The 20,383-nt window shown below is 28.6% G+C and overlaps 1 protein-coding gene across 1 annotated transcript; it reads right to left on the bottom strand.

The window, feature by feature from the left end:
- Window positions 1–194: 194 nt before the first annotated feature.
- Window positions 195–20,223, bottom strand: LOC113371030 (amidophosphoribosyltransferase-like). The gene is made up of 11 exons (XM_026611682.1): window positions 20,016–20,223; window positions 11,866–11,964; window positions 8,814–8,898; window positions 8,517–8,713; window positions 5,449–5,572; window positions 5,125–5,383; window positions 4,965–5,053; window positions 2,928–3,218; window positions 793–973; window positions 567–728; window positions 195–504 (listed from the first exon to the last, which is right to left on the bottom strand). The coding sequence occupies exons 2-11, from the start codon at window positions 11,940–11,942 to the stop codon at window positions 353–355; spliced, it is 1,617 nt and encodes a 538-aa protein (XP_026467467.1). The 5' UTR covers window positions 11,943–11,964; window positions 20,016–20,223; the 3' UTR covers window positions 195–352.
- Window positions 20,224–20,383: the final 160 nt, after the last annotated feature.

Genomic DNA, 20,383 nt, shown 5'->3' with positions numbered 1-20,383 from the left:
TTAACAAAGCCTGATTGAAATTACTAGTTTAATTTTAGTCGTGTAAGTAAATAAACAATAAGCATAATGTCTTTTATTCGCTTATGTAATGCTACATACAACAAAAATATTCGAAAACAATATCACCATGTACAAATATCATAACAATTAATTAATTATTACACTAACAAAGTTTTGTTCAATGTACATATACAAACTTGTCCTAACAAGAAATTTTTTAGGGTTACAATAAATTTATACATTTATTCCGATTGTGGGGAATGATTTTGTCAACTTACAAAGTCCTAAATTCATACAAACTACAAACCATTTGGTCTTATAAATAATATCTGGATTCGAGTAATCTCAAAATTTACCAAGTTAGTTCTTCCGGGACTCCTCCGGGGTATTCTCCGGACAGACAGGCTGTACAGTGACCGACTGGTTCATTTATTTCATTTTTTATGTTGATTCGAACAGCTTTCTTTAGACCTTCTACACTTAAGTAGGCCAGACTGTCAGCCCCTGGTAAATGTAATAGACTTATGTAGAAATCTATAATATACTAGTACTTTGTTTCTACTAACCTACGTGTTTGGCTAATTCATCAGGTCCCAGTCTATTCGCAATGAGTTCTTCTCGTGTAGGAATATTTATACCCATATAGCACGGGTAGAGCAGGGGCGGACTGGCAATTCTTATATGTACTTCACGGGCACCAGCATCTCGTAAGAGCTTGATAATTGGACCTAAGTAGTAAAGGATTGATTTAGTATCAAATCATGTTGTAGTTTATGCCAATTTTCAACTTACCAATGGTGTTTCCTCTAACTATACTATCATCGATTAGTATTAATCTTTTTCCTCGAACGTTTTCTGAAAGTGCTCCAAATTTTTTGGCAACCCCGAGTTGCCTCAATCGGGTCGATGGTTGGATGAATGTTCTGCCCACGTAACGATTTTTGCACAAGACTTCTGCAAAAGGCACTCCGGACTAAAATAATAAACAACATTAATCCAACTAGTTGGTATTGGCATTTAGCCTTGAGGCAAGTTACATGAACTTCCCGAAATGTGTAAATAATCGACTTAATCTATAATAAATAAATTTATTTATGCATGATTAGAAGTATTCCGAGTGGATTTATTACACATCATTAAAAAACGAATGAACACGTCAACTCGGAGTATTTTCTAAAAGCAAATTTTCACAAATCAATAATTTTTATAATTGAACCAATTTTCGTAGGACGTTAATGGTTTGTATGTTCATTAAGACCAAGTACTCTAACGTTATAACAAGTAAATCGTCTAATTTTAATTTTAACAAACGTCAAAAAAACTACTTATTTTCTCAAACTTTGATGAATTTTTAAAATTAAACTACTTGTCGAAAGGCCGTTATATTTCAGTAAGTTTTGTAAGACCATGATATATATCGCCCAAGAAAGTTTCATAAAAATCGGCTCAATTTTTTTTGTCAACAGGTAATTACAAGGAAACGGCTTGATAGATTTTCACCTAAAACTAGTCAGCATTATTCCCAACTAATATCTTTCGAACAGTTTTTGATTAAAAATCAATTCGGTAGAATGAGCTTAAATGTGGACGAAAAGTTTAACACTTTTTTTTTCAAATTACAAAGAAGCTTAAAAATTACTTCGACGTCTAACTGGGTGTTATCGATTTACTTCTCCTAACCACTACACCTTTAAATATTTGTTCTATAATTGAACTACTGGTGTGATCGGTGATTATTTAAGTAAAAGGCGACGTTTGATATTAATTTAAGTTTATTATAATAAAAATATGGTGAATATAATGGCATCAGATAGTTGGTGTTTCTATACTGAGCTTTGAACTTATACTAAATAAAAATTATTAAAAATTAAGATAGTAAGTAAGTAAGAGGCGGGTTACATTAATTTGTACATCTACGGGGGATGATTTCTTGGACTTAATATATCTGAGAAGGATGATTCCTTGAAATTATCTTAAGGCATTTTGCAGACTCATAAATAAAATCATCGACGCGGATATAGACAGTCCAGACAAATAACTTACATCAAAATTAAAAAATATATTATGTTACTAATGCATTTAGTACTTGAAATGCGAACGACATATGTAGACAGTGTCCGGCGACACTCTATTCTAGCCTAACAGACGACCCTTACCAAAATAGTTCATGTTACACTATTGAGACTCGATCATAATATAATTACGAATTCTTAACAATAGTGCTCATTGAGATACATTGAATGGCTTTTAAATTTCTGAAATCGGTTCAGGCGTTTTGAGCAAACGTCGATGATAGGTCTAATTTTGACAAATGCCAAAAAACGATACCAAACTTTGACGAATTTTTAAAGCTAAACGAGTTGTCGTAGGGCCGTAATATTTTAGTATGATGATCTAGAAGACTATGGTATCTACCGTCAAAAAAAATCATAAAAATCGACGATTTTTTTTTCAAACTTCATTACAAGAAAACGGCCCGGCCGATCTTTACCAAAAACTATTCAGCACGATTCTCAACCAATATCTATCGAACGGTTTTTGAATTTTCAGAATCGATTCAGAATTGCGGGCTAAAACGTGGACGAAAAATTTTTCACTTTTCAGCGATTTATAAAGAAATGGTTCGGACGATCATCGCACAAAACTCAGAAACGCTAGTCCTCATCGAGATACATCGAATGGCTTTTAAATTTTTGAAATCGGTCGAACAGTTTTTGAGATTTTTTACGGCAAAAAATCTGTTCACACACATGCACACACATACGAGCTCTCATTCGATACGCTCTCATTCGATTCAGAATGGCTTGAAACGTCGAGATAACATAAACATAAAATTAGCGAATCGGATTTTTTGATGAAAACATAAACTTCTCCTTCGGGAAGTTAAAAATTTCTGGTATTTTTAATATTGATAATGTTTTTTTTACCTCGAGTGCGTATCCATGGGCGGCGGCAGTCCCGCTTTCAGGTACACTACTAACAATATCAGCCCCCTTACAAGGTGCCTCTCTTGCCAATTGGGCACCACATTGCATACGAACAGAATAAACCATTCTGCCTTCCAAAAGACTGTCGGATCTTGCAAAATAGACGTATTCAAAAATACAAAAGGCTGGAGGCACTGGTGTCAAACCTCGTCCTGGAGGACGAGGTTCAGGTGTTCCGCAGGTTACTGGACCTCGTTCTCGTGTTATTTCTACTATTTCACCAGGTCTCACCTGGTAACAAAATGTAGAAAATTGAAAGTTATGCTCGTTTTTTGAATTATGTGTAGGCAGAGCCGGTCATACCTTTAATGCGATGCATGCGAAAAATACGAGCGCACGCCTTAGGGGGCGCCAACACAAGATTCGGATATTAAATTTTCAATATAGTTTTTTTTTTTTAAATGTAATTCAAGAAACATATAATTTCTGTGCATTTTTCACTGATTTTTTAGCAATATTTAAGATGCAATTTTGGATATATTAAATAATAAAAAAAAACAAAATAAAATAATCCGACATAAAGCACTAGTGTTATATTCAATAATAAAAGGCTAGATTTTGTTTGCTTTCCATTATTTGTTTAACAGAATAAATCGCATAGAATCTCCACAATAAACTAGTTGGTTTGGTATTTAGCCTAGAGGCAAGTTACGTGAACTTCCCGATATGTGTAATTAATCGACTTAATCAATAAAATATAAATTAATTTATGAGTGATTAGAAGTATTCCGAGTGGATTTATTACACTTGATTGAAAACGAACGAACACTTTGACTCGGAGTATTTTCTAATAGCAAATTTTCAAAAATCACCAGTTTTTATAATTGAACCAGTTTCCATAGGACTTTAATGATTTACTATGTTCATTAAAACCAAGTACTCTATCTTTATACTAAGTAAATTGTCTAATTTTAATTTTAACAAACGTCAAAAAAACTACTCATTTTCTCAATCTTTGATTAATTTTTAAAATTAAACTACTTGTCGTAAGACCGTAATATTTCAGTAAGTTCTATAAGACCATGATATAAATCGCCAAATAAAAATTCCTTAAAAATCGGCTTAATTTTTTTTTTCAACAGTTAATTACAAGAAAACGGCTCGGTAGATTTTCACCTAAAACCAATCAGTATCATTCCCAACTAATACCTTTGGAACAGTTTTTGATTTTTTAAAATCGATTCGGTAGTTTGAGCTTAAATGTGGACGAAAAGTTTAACAATTTTTTTCAAATTATAAAGAAACGGCTTGGCAGATCGTCGCACAAAACTGACAAACGATAGTCCTCACCGAAATACATCAAATGGCTTTTAAATTTTTGAAATCAGTTAAGGCGTTTTTGAGAAAACGTCGATCCAAGATTTCATTTTGACAAATGTCAATAAAACGATACCAATTTTTGCAAACTTTGACGAATTTTTAAAGCTAAACGAGTTGTCGTAGGGCCGTAATATTTTAGTATGATATAGAAGACTATGGTATCTACCGTCAAAAAAAAAATCATAAAAATCGTCGAATTTTTTTTTTTTTTAAACTTTATTACAAGAAAACGGCCCGGCCGATCTTTACCAAAAACTAATCAGCACGATTCCCAATCAATATCTTTCGAACGGTTTTTGAAATTTCATAATCGATTCAGAATTGCGGGCTAAAACGTGGACGAAAAATTTTTCACTTTTCTGCTATTTATAAAGAAACGTCTCGGCCGATCGTCCCACAAAACTGAAAAACGATAGTCCTCGTCGAGATACATCGAATGGCTTTTAAATTTTTGAAATCAGGCTAGCCGTTTTGGAGAAAACGTCGATTTACGGCAAAAAATCTGTTCTCATACACGCACACACATACACACATACTTTTTCCAAATTTGGTCTCATTCGATTCAGAATGGCTTGAAACGTCAAGAAAACATAAAATTAGCGAATCGGATTTTTTGATGAAAACATAAACTTCTCCTTCGGGTATGTGTAAATGTACCTCTCTGACATAACGTGCACCTATAGACAAAAATCCGCAGCTCTCGCTTGATATAACCCATCCATCAGCAGGAATATCATTAACATCACCTGGACAAAAACAAAAAATTACAATCACACCCATATTCCTTAAATTAAATCACAAACTGTCCACTATCTACCTGTAGCTCCTATAGGTACAATCTTCCCCAAGCACAAGGGTCGGTTACCATAAGGGTCTCTGACTCCATATATTCTATCCCTGAATGCAATCACCAAGGAATAGGATAAGGGTGCTAATCGCATCAATTGCCTAATTCTTGCTGGCCAATCAGGCCCTGATCCTTCGGCTTCTGCACCATCAGGAGGCGAAAGACACAACGCCTGGGTTATCAGTTCGGAATCGGAATGGGTTGATAGACCTACACCCCGAGCCAAAACCTGGTAGGAGAAATATATTATAATAAAAATAAATATTTTGATGTAGAAGAAGAATTAATTACTACCATTCGTCTCAGGCTTTCACAATTGACAAGTTCTCCATTGTGGGCAACGGCCATGATTCCGTGATTCGTGTGTACTACAAAGGGTTGGCAGTTTACTTCTTCACTAGCTGCTGATGTCGAATATCTGAAGGGAACAGAAATTAAACCAAGGTAATTTTTATCTTATATATCTTATATATAAAAATCGAGCTCTCGATCAAATGATCCACTAAAACTCGAAAACGGCTAAACCGATTTGGCCAGACTTAGTCTTGAACAATTCGTGCCAATCAGTAGGTTGTCGGAAAGGTGAGATATTATTTCAAAATCGCGTACAAACTTTACATTTTTAATTTGAACATTTTTGTAGAAGCGCAATTTAAACTAGTTGTGTGTATGGCATCGTGCCTTAAACCAAATTGCTGGATTGACTTCCCGTACCGTAACGAAATGTTCGAGGAATACTGAATGTTTTCAAATAGACTATTATAAGTATTGTAACATTCTTATAAATATTGTCATTTATAAGAATTATATAAACTGAATTGCAAAGTTGAAATTATTTGTTGAAAGTATATTAGAACTTTAGTCAGAATTAAAAATAAAATCTGAATTATTTTCGATAAATAAAAATAAAAAAAAAAAAAAGTTGAAAAATTTTTTTTCCAAAATCAATTATTTTGTTAAGACAAGCAGAAAGTTCTTTGAATCATTTAAATCGGACGCTTAGTTCTCTCAAAAACTGCCATTTTTAGCCATTTAACTCCGTATCTTTGAAATGGCTGGGCCTGCCTTTGCAAAATCTGATAAACACTTCTCCCAATCATTACTAATTGAAGTTTTTTTAGAACATTCAAATCGGATGCTCCGTTCTCTCAAAAATTCGATTTCTATTTTCTGTACTCTTTGCTCTTTATCTCCGTAACTGCTGGACCTGCCTCTGCCAAAAACTAATCAGCTCGTCTCCCTATAAATAGGAATCGAATGTTTTTTGAATCATTCAAATCGGTTGATCCATGCGCCCGAAAACGTGACTGGAAATTTGTATCCATACATACATACACACACACACACACACACATCCATTTTTTCTGAGGTGTGCCAAAATGTTCAAAAACCTTCAAAACGTCGAGAAATGTAAAAATTTTCAATTTCGATTTTCGGCCCATTACAATAACTTACCCTACGGGAAGTTAATAAAACAATGGACGGTGGCTAATACGTCAAATGTCAAACGTTTTTGACAGATGATGTTCAATTTCGTTTAAAGGGATGTTTTACGTGAATATCATTTAATTATGATTAAATTGTAGTGAGTAGTTTTGTTCGTAGTTTTATTTATACACAAAAACGTTATTAAACGGATTGCAAGTGTTACTAGAAACTCAAAATATCAACTTTTTCGAAATGTTAATATGAAAATGCACTTTTTGGCGTTGTAGCACTCTTATTTGCAAATCACATTTTTCTCAAACACGGTGCTCTGAAAGATCTCATTTGTATAATTATATACTCATTGGTATTCATAAAACATTTTCAAGGTTATATTATTTTTTATTCATATTATTTTAAATTCAGAACCTAAATTTGGTATCGATCAAAGGGACATTTTATCGAATAACATTTTCCCAGTTATAATTTCCCAGAATTTATTGAAGAATAGATAGTAATATATGAAGGTTCGGGGTTAAAAAGGTCCACCACCGATGTGTCAAAAATCAGTAAAGTTAAGCATTGTTTAACAAAGATATTTGAAAGTAGAGGGAAAAAGATGTATAACCAGCTATAACCTTGATTCTCATGACTTCGCTATCGGGAGATAAACAGAAATCTTTAAAAATCCATAATAAAAGTATTTTTTCCGTTGGTAGTTTTTTTTAGCATTAGTTAAAAATGTAATTGTTTTGTATTACAAATATAAAATTTTCACATTTTTGTATGGTAGTTTTATGTACTTTGTTGAGATAATTAATAATAACTCGTGAGCGGACATAAAATTTATTAATTTTACTATTATACTATTTAGTAGATCTATTTAGGATTAATATCTATAGATTCGATCTATAGAATTAATATATCTATAGATTTCCAGTACAATCGGCACGGTCTGATGAGCTTGCTTAAAATTAAAAAAAAAACAAATAATGTAGAGTATTGCAATTTTATATGAAACTATCAAAACCGTGTTTAAACAATTGATAATTTCTTGCGAGCGGAAATAAATGTTACTAATTGTACTATTTTACTATTTAGTAGACACATTTAGGATTAATATACTAAAATTACAAGTCTGTGTTACAAACGAAACGTTCTGAAGAGCTCATTAGAACCTAAAAATACTAATTCCTTGTAATTATGTATTTATATTTTGTAAAATACCTTTAAAATTAAAATGGCCGTTCCAAGTTACTCCGTTTATAGGGTGAAAAGATCTAGATAACAAATTTTTGAAAGACAGCAAAAAAGCACATTTCTACAATGATGAAGTAAAAGGCAGTTTACTGAACGTAGTCAGATAATTGTTCGTTTGAAATGTGTTATTTGTTGTGATATAATTGGTTTGGTTTTTATAATACTCGTATAATTAATATTTGTTCCAAGTCAAATTGGACCTTTGTGCCTCGCCTTGCTCAACATATTTACTTTAATTCATCGAATGTTACTTGAAACTTTTCAAAAAGCAGGTCGAAGAAGAAATACTTAATTCATTTTCTATCTCTCCTCGCAGAAATTTGAATTTTTTTTTATAAACTCAGTAGTATTATTTACAATTATACACAAAATCCAGAATTCAGAAAGAATCTGAAAAACTTGGAACGTAATCAATAAGTCGAAAGACCAAAAAAAACTTGGATTGGATTGCACTATGTTTTCTATAGAAAGTGTACAAAACTTCCAGACAAAATATAGACAAACTAATGCGATTTATTGTTTTTATAATACATTATTGTATATAGCATTCAAACAACACATCATCCTTATACACTTAAAGTATTAATATTTTTGATTCTCTAGAAATTGTTTAGACCTTACTTAGCAAAACAACGTTTGCCGGGTCAGCTTGTATTTTAATATCTTTTATCCCTTACCTCGTGTGTCCGATTCCCAGATTGCCTTTCAACTTTTTCATAGTTTCATCTGTAAAGATATTGCTAATCATACCCATTCCTTTGTGAATGTTAAAACTTTTGGCACAAGTTCCTTCGCTCGTGACGATTCCTGCCGATTCTTGGCCTCTGTGCTGCAGGGCGACCAGGCCTAGTACTATCACTTGGGCAACATCAACCTGGGGAAGAAAGAAATATAGTAGAAATTATATTTCTAAAATATAAATATAATAGAAATTATATTTCTATTTATTTTTTGTTGGTTTTACATTTACCAACCTGCGTAGGCCAATCGCCACATGCTATTGCTCCAAAAACGCCACATTCGTGGGTTAGGCCACTTTCTACTGCTCCACGACCCTTCCTGGGAAAAGGATAAGGGTTAAATTATATGCAAATGTTGTTTTTCTGGTTGATGGTTTAGACAAAATTTATTAGGTATTATCGTAGAGTAGTACTATTAGTAAAATTATCATGGCAATGCTCTCTTATGCTTGTTCTTGGTATTGAAAATCATGAAAATGTCTATTTGCCGTGCGATCAGGCGTATTTTACATATAAACAAAGCAGCAAAAAAGAATCTCATGATAACTGCATCATCGAAGATTCTCTTACGATTCCATTCTTCCTTGCTTTGTTTGTTTTATTTATTTATTTTATTTATTTATTAACTTCCCGTAGTTATTGTAATGGGCCGAAAATCGAAATTGAAAATTTTTACATTCCTCGAAGTTTTGAAGGTTTCTGAACATTTTATTGGCATGCCTCAGAAAAAATGGATGTGTGTGTGTGTATGTATGTATGGATACAAATTTCCAGTCACGTTCTCGGGCGCACGGATCAAACGATTTGAATGGTTCAAAAAACATTCGATTCCTATCGATTAGGGAGATGTGCTGATTAGTTTTTGGCAAAGGCAGGTCCAGCCGTTTCGGAGATACGGAGCAAAGAGTGCAGAAAATAGAAATCGAGTTTTTGAGACAACGGAGCATCCGATTTGAATGATCTAAAGAACATTCAATTAGTAATGATTGGGAGAAGTGGTTATTAGTTTTTTGCAAGGGTAGGCCCAGCCATTTCGAAAATACGGAGCTAAATATACAAAAACTGGCAGTTTTTGAGAGAACTAAGCGTCCGTTTCAAATGATTCAAAAAACTTTCTGCTTGTTTTAACAAAATAATTGATTTTGGAAAAAAAAAATTGTACCAACTTTTTTTTAAATTTTTTTTTTCAAATTTTTTTTTATTGTATATCGAAAATAATTCAGATTTTATTTTTAATTCCGAATATAGTTCAAATATACTTTAAGCAAATAATTTCAACTCTGCAATTCAGTTTATATAATTCTTACAAATATTAGACAATGCTACAATATTAATAATAATCTAGTTGCAAACATTTAGTATTCCCCGTATATTTCGTTACGGTACGGGAAGTTCCAGCAATTTGCCTTAAGGCACGATGCCATACACCCCACTAGTTTTTTATTTAGTTTAGCAGAAACTAGATAAAATTACTAAATCACTAGTTAAAGTGTTTTATATACTTTAATATAAAATTTTTGAATTAAACGAGTTGCAACCCACTTTTATAAATTGGACCTTACATGGATTCAGGCATTTTTAGACATTTTTTCATAAAATTTTAAAATTTCGTTTTGGGCACTATAATTTTTTATGTTAGCAGAAACTAGATATTATTTATCAAAATACCATATAAACTATTTTATGTACTATGATACTAAATTTTTAAATAAATATTTTATTAGTTACATCTCGCATTTATATATTCTATCCATCATGGTCATTTGGGTCGGGACATTTTTCTGCCTGTCTTTATATAACTGAAAAATTTCGTTCCGGGCACCCTGATATTTTTAACTTAGCATAAACTAAATAAAATTTACAGAAATTTTACATAAACCAAATATTTAAATAAACTTATTGTTAATTGCAACTTGCATTTATATATTGTATCATTGTATCAAAATCATCGCTATTTGGGTCGGGTAATTTTTCTGCATTTCTTTAAATAACTTAAAAATTTCGTTCGGAACATTCTAATTTTTTTATCTTAGCAGAAACTAGAGGAAATTGAATAAAATTCTACATAAACCAAAATATATACTCTGATACTAAGTTTTTAAATAAACCAATTGTTACTTGCAACTCGCATTTATATGTTGTATCAATCATCGCCATTTGCGTCAGGACATTTTTTTGCATTTCTTCAAATAACTTACAAATTTCGTTCGGAGCATTCTAATTTTTTTATCTTAGCAGAAACTAGATGAAATTGACTAAAATTCTACATAAACCAGAATATATACTCTGATACTAAATTTTTAAATAAACCAATTGTTACTTGCAACTCGCATTTATATGTTGTATCAATCATCGTCAGGACATTTTTCTGCATTTCTTCAAATAACTTAAAAATTTCGTTCGGAGCATTCTAATTTTTTTATCTTAGTAAAAACTAGATGAAATTGACTAAAATTCTACATAAACCAAAATATATACTCTGATACTAAATTTTTAAATAAACCAATTGTTACTTGCAACTCGCATTTATATGTTGTATCAATCATCGCCATTTGCGTCAGGACATTTTTCTGCATTTCTTTAAATAACTTAAAAATTTCGTTCGGAGCATTCTAATTTTTTGAGCTTAACAGAAACTAGATGAAATTGACTAAAATTCTACATAAACCAAAATATATACTCTGATACTAAATTTTTAAATAAACCAATTGTTACTTGCAACTCGCATTTATATGTTTTATCAATCATCGTCAGGACATTTTTCTGCATTTCTTCAAATAACTTAAAAATTTCGTTCGGAGCATTCTAATTTTTTTTATCTTAGTAAAAACTAGATGAAATTGACTAAAATTCTACATAAACCAAAATATATACTCTGATACTAAATTTTTAAATAAACCAATTGTTACTTGCAACTCGCATTTATATGTTGTATCAATCATCGCCATTTGCGTCAGGACATTTTTCTGCATTTCTTTAAATAACTTAAAAATTTCGTTCGGAGCATTCTAATTTTTTGAGCTTAGCAGAAACTAGATGAAATTGACTAAAATTCTACATAAACCAAAATATATACTCTGATACTAAATTTTTAAATAAACCAATTGTTACTTGCAACTCGCATTTATATGTTGTATCAATCATCGCTATTTGGGTCAGGACATTTTTTTGCATTTCTTCAAATAACTTAAAAATTTCGTTCGGAACATTCTAATTTTTTTATCTTAGCAGAAACTAGATGAAATTGACTAAAATTCTACATAAACCAGAATATATACTCTGATACCTTTTGTCTGTGACTTCTTTCAGTTCATCTGCTGCAGGCGTTTTCCGACAGCCATCCTTGTCGATGGTAGACTCCATCTACCGGCAGATCTTTTGGATACTGCAGAAAAACAAGGTGAGTTTATTAGATAAGCTAAATAATTATATTCAAAAGTACGGTCTAGATATTTTATCAATTAGATAATATATTAATAGTATAGAGAAATACCACAACTCGATTTTCTTGTCAAATCTTTTATTTCTCAAGTCAAGATTCAGTTTGCTCGTCGGTAGAGTCCTTTTTTTATATTATGTGATATATTTAATTTATTCGTGAATTTAATTTGCATTTCATGTATAGTTCCAGTCAGAAGAATATCTTCTTTTCATATGCAAAGATGCAATTTAAATGGAACTTATTCTTAAATTTTTGGATATAACTCGAAACCTATTTGTCGTATCGTAATGCAATCTTCTAGTAAATTATAAATTTTAAAATTATCTACAATATTGTCCTACGTGATATTTGTGTAGAATTGATATTCGTACGTTAAAACCACGTTTGAAAATAGAAATTTGAATAGCATCAGTATAGGATATTTACGCTCATCAGGCAATCTTATTTTGTACACATTGGGCAATTGGGCATTGGGCTATACTTCTATCTATAGGAATATTGGGACATTTTTTTAAACTTTTGGATATAATTCGAAAACTATTTTTTGTATCTTCGTACAATCTTCTGGTAAATTATAAATTATAAAATTCTCAACAATATTGTCTTATATCATATTTTTATAGAATTGATATTTGTATGTTAAAAACACGTTTGAATGTACACATAGCATTAGAGTAGGGTATTTGTACTCGTCGGGCAGTATATCTATTTATAGGAATAGAGGTACATTTTCCTAGATTTTTGGTTATAACTTTTGAACTATTCTTTATATCTTAATGCAATCAAGTAAATTTTAAGTCACAAAATTATCTACAATATTGTCTTACATCATATTTTTGTAGAATTGATATTTGTACGTTAAAAACACGTTTGAAAGTACGAATTTGAATAGCATTAGTATAGGATATTTATGCTCATCAGGCAATATTGTTTATTCACATCAGACAATACTTCTGTTTATAGGGATAAAGGTATTTTTTCTTAGTTTTTTGGATATAACTCGAAAACTATTTGTCGTATCGTAATGCAATCTTCTAGTAAATTTTAAGTTATAAAATTATCTACAATATTGTCCTATATCATATTTTTGTAGAATTGATATTTGTTTAAAAACACGTTTGAAAATACAAATTTAAATAGCAGTAGAAATTAGGATTTATTCTTAGATTTTTGGCGATAATTTGGAAACTGACTGTTGTTTCTTAATGCGATCTTCTAATAAATTTTAAGTTGCAAAATTTCCTACAATATTGTCTTATATAATACTTTTATAGAATTGATATCATCATTAGTATAGGATATTTATACTCATCGGGCAATACTTCTGTTTATAGGGAAAGTGGTACATTTTCTTAGATTTTTGAATATAACTCGAAAACTATTTGTCGTATCCTAATGCAATCTTCTGGTGAATTTTAAGTCATAAAGCTATCTACAATATTGTCTTATATCATATTATAAAATAACCGTTATATTTAATTATGTGTGCCTTTAAAAATAAAAATAAAAATTAAATACTAACAAAATACTTTTGTGAGTCAAAATTTACTTCACTCGTCAGTACAGTCTCTTCTTATTTTCATTGATTCATTTTGCTCGTTTATAGACAGTCATTGAGAACATACTAATTCCAAAAAAATCAATCACGAACTTTATTAGGTTACTGACACAAAATTAAGATTGGGATACATCTTAACCTTCCCAAGCCTTATCTTGTTGGCCACAAAAAAAAATGAAGATCCATTTCCTATATCAGCTCATGTGTAAGATTAAATTTCATAATTTTTTTTCTTTTTCGAGATTATAAGAATTATTAGTCACCTCGACCTGATAAAAGATACATATTTATTACACATCCTCATTATCGGTAATGAACTTTAGCCCTTTTATAATAATATAAATCTGTGCGTCATCATCGACATCGTCATAATCGAAATATATATATATATATATATATATATATATATGTCGTTATTTTTCCTTATTTATATATATATATATATATATATATATATTGTTGTCAATAATAATATGTTTGACGCAAACATGTTGTTCTCTCTTCTCGGTTGTTATGCACTCGAATAAAATAAAAAAATCATATATATATATATGTATATATATATATATATATATATATATATAAATATGCACTACTAGGTATCACTATCGAATTTCAATGCAAACGGAAGCTTTTACTAAGATAAGGTTTTATAAATATATAATTTCAGATAAATATAGATAATAAAATAAAATAGGCGCCATTCATAAATAAATTCCAGTTAAATAAATTGTTTAACATTTATGCATTAAGTAAATATAAATAAACAATTCAAATGTAAATATTAGTAATAAAAGTTACTGTACACAACAGGCAATCGTCACAAATAAATATAAGAGATATACAAAAGACTAACTAAAACTATTAAAATTCTTTTTGTATTTTTAAACGTGTTTTAACGTACAAATATCAATTGTATAAAATTATGATGTAGGACAATATTGTAGACAATTTTATAACTTAAAATTTACTAGAAGATCGCATGAAGATACAACAAATAGTTTTTGAGATATATCCAAAAATCTGAAAAAAATGTATCTGTATCCATATGAACAGAAGTATTGCCTGAGGCGTATTAATATCCTAATGTACTACTATTTAAATTTGTATTTTTAAACGTATTTTTAATGTACAAATATCAGTTTTATAAAATTATGACGTAAGACAATATTTTAGATAATTATATAATTTAAAATTTACTAGAAGATTGTATGAAGGTACGATAAATAGTTTGCAAGTTATATCCAAAAGTCTAAAAAAATGTACCTCTATTCCTATAAAGATGCGTATTAATATTCCAATCTACTGATATTTAAATTTGTATTTTTAAACGTATTTTCAAAGTAAAAATATCAATTATATAAAAATATGATTTAAAACAATATTGTAAATAATTTTATAACCTAAAATTTACTAGAAGATTGTATGAAGTTACAACAAGTAGTTTTTGTGTTATATCCAAAAATCTAAAAAAATGTATCACTATCTTTATATTATCTTTTATTGAAATTAAAAAAAAAAATCTTTATAAACGAACTGCCCGATGGGTATAAAATAGGATTGCCTGATGTGTGTAAATATCCTTGCCTTGACTGATTGCAAGTTTTTTTTATAGAAGACTTTTATTTAATATTTAATTTAGAATTGCCCGAAGTGCACGAATCTTTTATTATATGATTTAAAGAAATTTTATTAAAATTTCTATTTTGTACACATAAATAAAAATTTAAGACTAAATATTATAATTGGTAAGTTAGCAATATTTATTATAATTTAATTTTAGCTAATAAAATTTAAAATTTTCAAAAAATCTTAAGAACTAAATTGCTAAAATAAATTTTCAAAAAAATTTATATTTTTTTTAAATATTTATTGATAAAATTCCAAGCTTTAGATTATTTAAATATATAAAACTAGTTTAGATTAATTGAATACATATTTAAAATAAATTATGACAATCTATTAAGTAGCCATACAGATATGATATTTGTACACATCGGGCAATCCTATTTTGGTAATTCAGATAGACATTTTTATATATTTATTTATATAACTTGTAACCTAATATTGTATCTTAATGCAATCTTCTGGTAAATTATAAATTACCAGATTAAATTCAAATTTCAAAATCAGATTAACATATTAATACTCATCGGGCAATGTTATTTGTTACACATCGGGCAATACTTCGGTTTCTACGAACGGTGAAACATTTTTCTTAGTTTTTAATATTTAATTTGTAAACTATTTGTTATATCTTAATGCAACATTCTGGCGAATTTTAAATCATAAAATTATCTACAATATTGTCTTATATCATATATTCATGAAATCAATATTTGTGCTTGAAAACATCAAATTGAAGTGGCTTAAATTAGTCATTATAATTATCTAAAATTAACCCACAAACGGAATCTAAATCATAAAACAAATAGAACTCATTATTGTTTACCCAATAATACACAAGAATCATGACTAGAATAACATTAATTTCTTAATAAATTACTTTTTTTAACAATTTTATCTATAAATAAAACGATCTTGCAATAATTGTCGTCAACAATATTTTATCTCATTGCATTTACGCAATCGATTGCAAATGCAAACGCATTTTTAAAATTATTATTTATAATTATATTTATGATTATGTCGATCTGATTGCTGTTGTTTATCATCTTCAATTATATAAAAAAAATCTATGCAATAAATAATATTTTGCGAAATATTCCGCTGCGAAAATAAATTGCATCGCAAACGAATTGGAAACATTTTAGTGTTATCTATGCATTTGGGTTAAATAAATAAATATATATGTGCATTTATGATTATAAACAAATAATAGGCGTCTTGTTAATAATTTATATTATAAATCTATACCTTTGTTGTAAGATAAATACTAGAGAACTCCTCAACTAGCTTTACGATCGTTTACATTAATTCTGTATTTTTAAACATATTTTTTCAATACAAATATCGATTATTTTATAATAAAATGTAAGATAGAAACATAGATAATTTTATAACTTAAAATTTACCAGAAGATTGCATTAAGATACAATAACTAGTTTTCAAGTTATATAAATAAATATAAAAAATGTCGCATATTTCTTGCGAACTGAAATAGTATTGCCCGATGTGTACAAATAACCCTAATTTTTGACTAAACGGATTGTAAAGTAGATTGTTCGAAATTATTAAAAAAAATTTAAGCAATTAATATAAAATAAAACTAGTTTCAATTATTTAAATAAATCAAACTTGGAATTTTAGAAATATATTTTTTAAAATTCAAAGAATTTTTTCAAAAAAATTATCTTAAGAGTTCTCATAGTAATAGAAAAATTTTTCAGCAATTTAAAGTTATAATGAAAGTTTCTAACTTTTTCCAGAATACCAATTAAATCTTTAGTCTTAAATTTTTATTTAAGTACCAAAAATAATGATTTTAATACAATTTAAATAACCACTTTATTTATATAATAAAAATATATACCATTTTTTACACATCGGGCAATACCAAATTGAATAGCTCAACATTAATAATTATATTTATAAAAAATCTTTCATTTTGTTAAGCAATCATAAAATTAGGATATTTATACGCATCAGGCAATCCTATTTCATACACATCAGGCAATACTTACGTTTATAGGAAAAATTGGAACATTTTTTTTAGATTTTTGGATATAACTCAAAAACTATTAGTTGTATCTTATTGCAATCTTCTGGTAAATTTCAAATTATAAAATTGTCTACATTATTGTCGTATATTATATTTATGTAGAATCGATATTTGCACTTTAAAAATATGTTTCAAAATACAAATCGAATTTAAATACTTCTACGTTAATATAACAATCTTAGAACAAAGATCTTTAATTAGTAGTTGATTAAAAAAATATACTGCGTATTTCATGATATATATATATATATATATATATATATATATATGTATATATATCAAATTATTAATTTGCATATTATTTATGTAATTCAATATTTTTATCGATAACAAGTCTGCATTGAAAACCTGTTGTGAGAAACTCGATCTAATTATTTTGTTGATGAGAAAATTATCGTTTATTTAGTATTTTTAATCACTGCAGAATTATATAATAATTATATATACACATACCTTAATATTTATATAATAATATTTTGCCATTTAGACAAAACAAATCTTAATAATAATAAATTTGATTTGTTATAGAATTCGGAGGCATTTTTTTACAATTCGTTTAATAACTTGAAAACTCGAGAAGGGACACTAATTTTTAGTTGACTTAGCAGAAACTAGATAAAATTTGCAATATTTTTGTGTTAATAGTTTAATTTGCTTGGGTACAAAATTTTAAATAAAATGAATCCCTTGACTCACCCTTAAGCATTGTGTAAATTTGTAGTATATCGTTTTGGGACACTTTTCTACATTTTGTTAAAAACTTGAAAATTTTGTTCCGGGCATTTTTTTCTAATAAGCAGAATCTAGATAAAATTTACTAAAATTCCATATAAGCTGTTTTTTGTAGTCCTATATTTGAAAGTTTTTAATAAAATGAGTGTAAACTCTCCCTTAATCATTTTGTAAATTTGTTATATGCATAAGTGGATTTGGGACAATTTTTTACATTATGTAATATAACTAAAAAAAAATTTCCGGGGCACTATATTTTAGATAGCTTAGCAGTAACTAGATAAAATTTATTATTATTAGTCCCATAAGAAAATTTTGAAGAAAATGAGTGTGGACTCTCCCGTATGCATTGTATATAGTTTCAGGACACTTTTTTTATATTTTGGTAAATAACTCGAAAATTTCTTCAAGGACATTCTGTTTTAGTTAGCTTAGCAGAAACTAGATGAAATTTACTAACTTTACATATAATTTGTCTTATACGCTTCCATAGGAAAATTTTAAATAAAATTACATTTTTTCATAAACTATATATTTTCAAAGAAACTTAATGCAAAACAAGTTCAGTATTGTTTTAGTTAATAATTATTAAACTGTAATGCATATTATTTCGAATAATATTAAATAAAAATTTTACTTTCTTTCGGAAACGGAGAAAAAATATTAATAATCTATATTTTTGATTATTTGTCAAAGTTCAAAGTACAAAATGTTTGATCTAAATTTACATGTATTTGTTTAGAAAGTTGGAATTCCCTTCTCAACAGTACTATTACTAACAGTACTGTTAATTGTTTTCGAATTGTAGGGCATTATGATGTTAGTAAATAATATTAATAAATTAATTAATTAATAAATTAAATGAAATATTGCTCCGTAAAAGACTTAATCATACTTGGACCACATTTATTTATAACAATTCAAGTGCACATCAAATATTAACAAATTTTTTTAAACAAATTTATGTAAAATTATTTATATTGTGTACTAATATTTTTAAAATTGTAAAAGAAATTTTTGTAATTTATTTTTACTGAATGATGACACACATCAAGAGTCGAAACGTATGAAGCGAAAATTTATTATTTATTATTTAATTCCACGAATTAAGTAATTTATTATTTTTAACTTCCCGAAGGAGTAGTTTAAGTCTTCATCAAAAAATCCGACTCGCTAATTTTATGTTTTCTCGACGTTTCAAGCTATTCTGAATCGAATGAGACCAACATTTGGAAAAAGTATGTGTGTGTGTGTGTATGTGTGCGTGTGTGTGTATGTGTGCGTGTGTGTGTGAACAGATTTTTTGCCGTAAATCGACGTTTTCTCGAAAACGGCTGGACCGATTTCAAAAATTTAAAAGCCATTCGATGTATCTCGATGAGGACTAGCGTTTCTGATGTACAACGATCGGCCAGGCCGTTTCTTTGTAAATTGCAGAAAAGTGAAAAATTTTTCGTCCACATTTTAGCCGTTTATATATTTTTACTGAATGATGACACACATCACGTGTCGAAACGTGAGAAGTTAAAATTAATTTATTATTTTTAATTCGATGAATCGGTTGCTAATTATTTTAAATATATTAGGTTGTCAAATATCTCCCTTCCGCCTTTTTGTATTATAAACCAAGAGCAAAAAAGCGGAAGGGAGATATTTAACAACCTAATATTTCCACGTTAAAAAATATATATTAAATACAAAAAATAATAATATTATTATATATAATATTTATTTTATATTTTATAAATATTTATATTTTTAATTTAATATTATTATAAATAGTATTTATAATTAATATTACTATATTTATAATTTATAATTTTTTATATAAAAATAGGAACACTACACTTATGCAAAAAAATTATTTCATTGATTTAAAATAATACGTTTCGACACCATGATATGTCTCATCATTAGGGTAAATTCTTAAGGCAAAAAAATATACAATGTTATAAAATATTTATATAATTCAAACATATATATATATATATATATATATATAAATTATTTCATTTATCTCACCTCTGAAGTTCCTCCAAGTGTAATATTACAAAACAACCTCTGTGTGTCTTACACTACACGCACACCGGTAACAATTTTTAATTTATTATTTAACCAATTACTAAATTTTATTTCAACGATTAAGTTAAATTATTACAACACTCTTCTTCTGTCAAAATATATTTAGATGGATATATTATTCCATTGACCAAGTGAACGATTGAATAAATATGTTTCGTTAAAAACGAAAACGAAAAGTGATATGACCCAAGCCGGTTTTCTGTGCCCCCGTAGCGCTAGTTGTGTGTGTGTTTTTTTCCTAATAAATTCGACTTGGTAGGAGATTCGAACAAACGTTAGACGGTCGTTTGTGGTAATGATATTAATAG

This window comes from Ctenocephalides felis, unplaced genomic scaffold (genome assembly GCF_003426905.1).
Source record: "Ctenocephalides felis isolate EL2017-DRISC unplaced genomic scaffold, ASM342690v1 CF-g0.4_SCAFFOLD_00845, whole genome shotgun sequence".
Taxonomy (NCBI): Eukaryota; Metazoa; Arthropoda; class Insecta; order Siphonaptera; family Pulicidae; genus Ctenocephalides; species Ctenocephalides felis.
This window is presented reverse-complemented; position numbering and strand designations above follow the sequence as displayed.